The sequence below is a fragment of the Octopus bimaculoides genome, chromosome 15 (assembly GCF_001194135.2).
Source record: "Octopus bimaculoides isolate UCB-OBI-ISO-001 chromosome 15, ASM119413v2, whole genome shotgun sequence".
NCBI classification, from domain to species: domain Eukaryota; kingdom Metazoa; phylum Mollusca; class Cephalopoda; order Octopoda; family Octopodidae; genus Octopus; species Octopus bimaculoides.
Window position 1 is genome coordinate 47,670,240 of NC_068995.1, and position 7,664 is coordinate 47,677,903.

Below are 7,664 nucleotides of genomic sequence, written 5' to 3' on the forward strand. Positions count from 1 at the left end.
AGATTGGAGCCTGGTGTAGCCATCTGGTTCACCAGTCCTCAGTCAAATTGTCCAACCCATGCTAGCATGGAAAGCGGATGTTAAACGATGATGATGATGCTGATAGGATTCGAACCTATGCAGGGAGACCCCAATGGATTTCTAGTCCATCACCTTAACCACACGGCCATGTCCATCATCATCAGCATCAAATGGTGTTTTTTTACGTGCCACCTGCACAGGAGGCAGTCCAATGTTTTGTTCACATGCTACAAATTGATCTTCTAAAAGTGTAAAAGCTGGAATGGTGTTAACTAAAATGAAATTCAAAATAAAATCTAAAAAAAAAAACTCACCATTTGATAATTCTCTTTTAGATCTTTCCATGGCTTTGGTGGAATAGTTGGTCCTGAAAATAGTTCATCGCTCATATAATAGATGCTGTTGTGCATAAATATAGTTTGTGTAATGCAAGGGGAACTAACACTAATCAAACTGAAGTTAACTGAATGAGTGTGTGGGTGTCTGTGTGTGCGTGTGCAGGGGTGTACAGACAATCATGGTTATCATCAATTTATATCGACCTTCCATGCAGGCAAGGATTGAGCAATTCAACAGGACCAAAGCAGTTGGAGCACTACACTTGCGTTATAATGTCTTAGTTTTGGCATACTTTCTTGCAGCTAGATGCCCTTCCTTACACCATATATTTTACTGAGTGTATCAGGTGCTTTTCTCATGGCATAAGGTCACTTTGTAACTAGCAAGACCTATGTATATATATATTACATGGAAAAATGAGAGCAAGAGAAATAATATTATTATTTTATGTGTTAATCTTGGCTTTCCTGCTGATGATAGCTGGCCTTGCAAAATATTTCATTTTGCTAAAAATAGCTTGAAACCATGGTTCAGGAAATAGATGGTAAATGTTTTTTTCATTCCCTTTCGAAATTGTCCCTAATTGTGGTTTGGAGTTTGATTGCTCTTTCTATCGGGTTAGATGTCCTATTATGGACATCTCTCTTATGTGTTTAAATGTACACTGTATGTATTTATATGAATAATATATAGTCTATTGACTAGTTTTTTTTCTTCTCGCTATACCACTGGTAGCAAATAGAATTTCTAAATTTTTTGCTACCCTGAGATTTATTAATATATATATATAAATGATGAAATGGAAAGATTGACACATATACAAGACAAATTAAACCTCCTCTCCATTCTGTTTCACAGATTCATCATTGTCATCCTCATCAGTTTTAAATCTGCTTTCTCTGAGAATTTGCTGTTTTTAGGAATACTAATGCAGAAAATAAACTCACCATTTCAATACATCTTCTAAAAAATATTCTTTCACCTCAAATAATGTTCCTGGAACTGTGAAAAGATAAATAGACAATACAGTAATAGATTACACTTAGTTTACTTTCACACACACTCATACACATGAAAACGAATGTTTTTAATTAAATCCAGAATATTTAGCTTCTTCGCAAATGGGGAATTTTGGTATATATTTCTTTGTAAATTCTGGATTCCCATTAAGTATTGCTCCACAGAGCAGTGTCACAGAGAGAATTACCGTAGTGGCATAAATATACAAAACAATAAAGGAGCCTGAATATGGTTGCTGGAATTGCTAGAAACAGAAGCCCAATCTCCCTCAAGTCACATCCTACCCATCTATACAAAGAAGGATGTATGTGGAGCCAGGATAAGGTAGCCTTGGATGTATTATACTTTTAACAAAGACAGAATGATCACGGTTTGACTATCTCTGATCATAGGTCTGCTCAATCAAGACATACCAGAGGTTAAACAACTACTACTATAAGTCAAGAAAGGAGCTTCTAGAAAGGGTTCACAACTCTCCATCAACTTTATTTTTCTACTCTGGGCACAAGACTTGAAATTTCTGGGGGAGGGGGCCAGTCGATAAGATCGACCCTGGTACACAACTGGTACTTAATTTATCGACCCTGTCTCATGCAGCCCTCATCTTGAAGAAGGTTGCCCATGCCAGGTTTAGGGTATCTGGCAGAAACATTAGCTCACCGGACGAAACGCTTAGTGGTATTTCATCTGTCTTTACATTCTGAGTTCAAATTCTGTTGAGGTCGACTTTGCCTTTTATCCTTTCGGGGTCGATAAATTAAGTACCAGTTATGCACTTGGGTCGATGTAATCGACTTAATCCCTTTGTCTGTCCTTGTTTGTCCCCTCTGTGTTGAGTCCCTTGTGGGCAATAAAGAAATAAGAAAGCATGCCACAACAGAGAGTTGGAGTTCAGACAGCTCTCTGCTAGCCAGCTACATGTCAAACTGTCCAACCCATGCCAGCATGGAGACCAGGTGTTAAACGATGATGGTGATGATGACATTATCGGGGTCCAGAACCTCCATGCCCAAATTTACAACATTTGAGTGAACAGAAAACAAGATCATGGGTAACAAAGATGAAGATGGGGCAACGACATCAGGGACTGGACAGGGAAGACCTTGTCAAAGGGTATGGTTACAGCACAAGTCTATAGCATATAGTGAGGAGTTGTGGTTGTGTTTGAGGCCCTTGACTGACCCCGTGCCATGAAGCGGGGGCCTGTTTATCATCAATGCTTCATCTAACTGTTCAGATGAGGAATATAGTTAAAGCAAAACAGTACTTACTGCTTACGAAAGCACAGTTGCTGAAATAATTAATAAACAGTTCAGTATTTAATGCTGCACTCATTAAAACCAACTTCAGATTCTTGAAACGTGGAAGTACATCTCGTAAGGTTATGAGCAGGAAATCACTGTATCTGTCTCTTTCGTGAATTTCATCCTGTATCAAGGAAAAGCAACAATATAAATACTTTTAAGCACACACACAAACACACTTGCATGCAAATACACAAGCATACATACAAATATGCATAGGTGCAAGCATGGTTATGCGAAATTCATAAATGTATGGGTGCAGGCATTGCTTCCCAACCACATGGTTCCAGCTGGAAGGCAGCCTGGGACAAATGCTTCTTTTGGCTGTAGAGAAAAAAGGAGAAAGAAAAAACACACACACTCAACACCATAGCTGAAGACACCTCTGAAAATGGGGGCTCCACCACATTGAAAATGGTAGAGGAGTAGGGGCCAAAACCAGACATGGTTCCTCCTGATGATGTCTTTAGCCACTGGATCCTATAAAGGAGCTGTTGAGGTAGCAAACCACCAAACGTGGTTAGAATTCCTCAGAGAGAGAGAGAGAGATGTATGCAAATATAAAATAACATCAACTTACGACAATGATGTGTGTAACAGTGTTCAAAGCAGCATCACTCCCCATAAGTGTCCTCAGTAATACTCCAGTGGTGCAGAAAATCAACAAAGTTCGTGGCGACACCCTTGCAAAAGAAAGAAATGAAAACTCCATAAATTACACTAAGCATACCAAGAAAACTCCCTACTCCCTGTTAATTAATTACTTTCGACTAGATAAAGGTGTACAAAATAATTTGCCTATATTGCTCATAGTTAAGCATTGGTGTGGATATTGGTGCCACGTAGACAGCACTGGTGATGGTGCCACATTAAAAAAGGACCCAGTACACTCTGTAAAGTGGATGGTATTAACAAGGGCATCCAGCTGTAGAAACCATGTCAAAACAGACTATGGAACCTGATCCCTAGCCAGTTCCTATCAAGCTGTCCAACCCATGCCAGCATGGAAATTGGACATTAAATGTTGACAATGATGATGATAAGACCAAATGTGCAATGGCATAAATTTTCAAGATGTATTTTACATCTGTGAGGGTGCATAGCCAGTGGTTAGGACATTGCTCTCACAATCGCTAGACCGTGGGTTCAATTCCAGACCGAGCGGTGCACTGTGTTCTTGAGCAAAACACTTCATTTCACATTGCTCCAGTCCACTCAGCTGCTGATGGGTCACCCTATGAGGGACCACGATTCCAATCAGGGGGAATGTTGGCCTGCTTGCCAAGCCAACAGGGTGGCATCATTCGAAAACTAAAACGGTACAAAGCGCATTGTGACCAGCGATGTATAACACTCGATGGTCTGGCCAAAATGTGATCACATGAATTTACTTCCAGTTTGCTATATTCATTGATTTATTTATTTATGCAGAAGAGGCTTCGCCTTACTGGCATTTGTGCCGGTGGCACGTAAAAAACACCATTTGATGCTGATGATGATGGACATGGCCGAGTGGTTACGGTGATGGACTAGAAATCCATTGGGGTCTCCCTGCATAGGTTCGAATCCTATCAGCATCATCATCGTTTAACATCCGCTTTCCATGCTAGCATGGGTTGGACGATTTGACTGAGGACTGGTGAACCAGGTGGCTACACCAGGCTCCAATCTGATTTGGCAGAGTTTCTACAGCTGGATGCCCTTCCTAACGCCAACCACTCTGAGAGTGTAGTGCCACCGGCACGAAGGCCAGTCAGGTGGTACTGGCAACGGCCACACTCAAAATGGTGTATTTTAAACGTTAATATTTTCATTGGCAGTGCCCCAGCATGGCCACAGCCTTAGGACTGAAAGAATAAAAGGATACACATATAAGAATATGCATTTATGTGTCTTTTGAGCTTGCAGTGTAAAATCTACATCCAGTTTGTGGTTCTTACTTGCTTTCAAGACGTATCTGGTAGCCGACAATCTGGCCAATCTTTTCTCCTCGTTCAGCAGAAACTCTCTCGGCAATAGATAAGGCAGCAATTCTGCGTGGTTGGGCACAGAATATTCTACACAGCTTCCCTTTATTGTGGTGGTCATTCAGAATTATTTGTGGCACCTAAAGTAAGATGAGAAGACAAAAGAAAAACATGTTAGGCCAGCGGATTAAACCGTAAGGTTAGATCAACAAATGGATTACCTGGAAGAATTAAATCAGTAGATCTTAATGCTTTGGATTCCAATGCCACCTTTTATCAAAAACGACCCCTTTGCAGCTTTAGCAAGAAAAAAAACAGCAAATTATTTAAAGTTAATTATTTTCTTATATTGGTAATTAGCAGAGGCATTAGAGCCAGATAGACTGCTTCGCAGTAATAACTGCGATTCTCTCAGCTCTGAGTTCAAATTTCACAAAGGGCAACTTTTCTTTTAATTTTTCCAAGGTCAATTAAATCAAACACCGGTCCTGTACTGTGGTCAATATTTTCTTTCTCTAACCTCTTTCTTTGATTTTGCTGTTCATCTCTTTCTCACTGACCAGGAAGAAATTGACCACAGCTAGAACTGGAAACAGGTTGAGCAGCAGCAGGTTAAATAAAAAGTGCACAAAATATGCTGTGTATCATGATGGTGCACCTGAGATTCCAGCAAGGTGTTAAGAGCCCATGATATGGATTGGCAAATTCACCCATCTAGTGACACCTATTGGATATTTGCATGGAATGGTGTTAAACTTTTAGCAAAATTATTAAAGAAAGCAAAGATTTATACAATGTTCTCATATCATTTATATGATGTTATATGATTGAATTCAAAACAATGCCATTGGGAAACAACCACTTGGTTGTTGGGAAGGTCCAACTCCACTAAGGTACTGAAAGCTGATCTCTGGTAACATAAGGTCCTGTCCAGTTCATATTTTAACCCTCGGACAGACTATGTTTGAAACACAAGTACAGTAATACCTTGATATATGAGTTAATTTGGTTCCTTTCTGAGTTCTTTTACAGTACTTATAAAAACTGAAGGGCTGCTGCACTAAGTGTGTGAATCAGAGAGGGGAATATACTCTTTTACTTGTTTCAGTCATTTGACTGTGACCATGCTGGAGCACCGCCTTTAGTCGAGCAAATCGACCCCAGGACTTATTCTTTGTAAGCCTAGTACTTATTCTATCGGCCTCTTTTACTGAACCGCTAAGTTACGGGGATATAAACACACCAGTATCAGTTGTCAAGCAATGCTGAGGGGACAAACACAGACACACAAACATATATACATATATATGACAGGCTTCTTTCAGTTTCTGTCTACCAAATCCACTCACAAGGCTTTGGTCGGCCCGATGCTACAGTAGAAGACACTTGCCCAAGGTGCCACGCAGTGGGACTGAACCCGGAACCATGTGGTTGGTTAGCAAGCTACTTACCACACAGCCACACCTGCGCCTATTATTATAATATGTTGAATACAGTCATAATTAACTGATCCTACTGTATTTCCTATTACCCAAAGCCAGGAACTTGGCAGCAACCCTTCATACATAGAAAACGTCATCTAACCTGGGTGGTTTTTCCAGAACCAGTTTCACCCGTTACTAACACAACCTGGTGGCTGTCCAGTGCTTGTAGAATTTCATCAGCATGTTGGTAGATGGGTAACGTCTCGCGAAGTCCTGACACTGTAGATTCTCCACTTTTAGGAGGAACCTGTGGCACGCCGTTACTGAGGCGACCAACTGAAGTTTTCATGATGTCTCTGCCTGGAGAACAAGAAGAAGAACAATAATAATAATAAAAATAATAATAATAATAATAATGATGATAATCCTTTTTACTGTAGGCACAAGGCCTGAAATTTTTGGAGAGTGGGTAAGTTGATCACATCGACCCCAGTATGCAACTGGTACTTAATTTATCGAGTCTAAAAGGATGAAAGGCAAAGTCAATATATATATATATGTAGAGAGAGAGAGAGAGGGAGAGAGAGAGAGGGAGAGAGAGAGAGGGAGAGAGAGACAGACAAACAGATAAATAAGTAGAGAGAGAGAGATAGAGAGATATATATAGATAGATAGATAGAGGGAGATAGATAGATAGACAGAAGGACAGATAAATAGGTAGATAGAGAGATAGATAGACAGACAGACAGGTATCTCAAGCTTCTCACAGTTTCTATCTCCCAAATCCCTTCACAAGGCATTGGTTACAGTAGTAAACAATTGTCTAAGTTGCTGTGCAGTGGACCTGAACTCCGGACCACATGGTTGAGAAACGAATTTCACAACCACTCAGTCATGAATGTGCAGATGGTATTATTACCAATTCTTGGTCTTTTGATTAAGATTAAAAATTGTAGTACTAGGTAAGTTTCATGGTGGATTGGTGTTAAGAGATAAAACAAATAAAAATAATGAAAGCAAAGGGGCACTAATTAACTGAGTAATAAGGTAACGAAGAAGTAGTGGCTACTTACCATCACCCAAGGATTTCTCAGGCTTGGGAAATAAATCTTGCCGTTCTTTGTTTGTAAGGGGATATCTTTGCATTAGGGTTCTTATGTGTTGTCTTGAGTTCTTTTCCAGGTTGAAAGTGGCAACTTGGCGCTGTGTGACATTGTTGTTCTTTTTAGTAACTGTAAGGAACCGATTTGAATTTTTCCTGGAAAAAAAAAAATTTTAAAAAAATAAAATAGGCATCACACGATGGGACTGAACCCAAAACAATGTGATTGGGAAGCCAACTTCTCAACCACACAACCATGCCAGCCTCATCATATGTGTATGTGTGTGTATATATATATCTGTAAATAGTATGTGACAATTATTCGGTACCCATGGATGGCCAGATAACTAAAGAGATGGCAGCGTGGGTTTCCACCCCAGCATCTGAAACTCAGAGTTTTATCATGGCTACCGAATAATTGTCACATATTATTTACAGATAAATTCCTTTATTTATACAATATCAAGGTCTCTTTCTTTCTTTTGTT

At 39.8% G+C, this 7,664-nt stretch overlaps 1 protein-coding gene and 2 non-coding genes across 3 annotated transcripts in view; 1 reads left to right on the plus strand and 2 right to left on the minus strand.

Annotated features, from left to right (window-relative positions):
* Positions 1-7,328, minus strand: part of LOC106875080 (3'-5' RNA helicase YTHDC2) — a 43,603-nt gene extending 36,275 nt beyond the window's left edge. Inside the window, exons 1-7 of the mRNA XM_052973419.1 lie at positions 7,149-7,328; positions 6,236-6,435; positions 4,625-4,791; positions 3,265-3,367; positions 2,652-2,808; positions 1,308-1,362; positions 336-388 (exon numbers count right to left, since the gene is read on the minus strand). Of these exons, the coding sequence (XP_052829379.1) occupies positions 336-388; positions 1,308-1,362; positions 2,652-2,808; positions 3,265-3,367; positions 4,625-4,791; positions 6,236-6,435; positions 7,149-7,221 (808 nt within the window). The 5' untranslated portion in view covers positions 7,222-7,328. The remainder of the gene's footprint in view (positions 1-335; positions 389-1,307; positions 1,363-2,651; positions 2,809-3,264; positions 3,368-4,624; positions 4,792-6,235; positions 6,436-7,148) is intronic.
* On the minus strand, positions 92-180 carry Trnas-aga (transfer RNA serine (anticodon AGA)). The gene has a single exon. It is a non-coding gene; the product is annotated as a tRNA-Ser (tRNA).
* Trnas-aga (transfer RNA serine (anticodon AGA)) lies at positions 4,179-4,267 on the plus strand. The gene has a single exon. It is a non-coding gene; the product is annotated as a tRNA-Ser (tRNA).
* Positions 7,329-7,664: the final 336 nt, after the last annotated feature.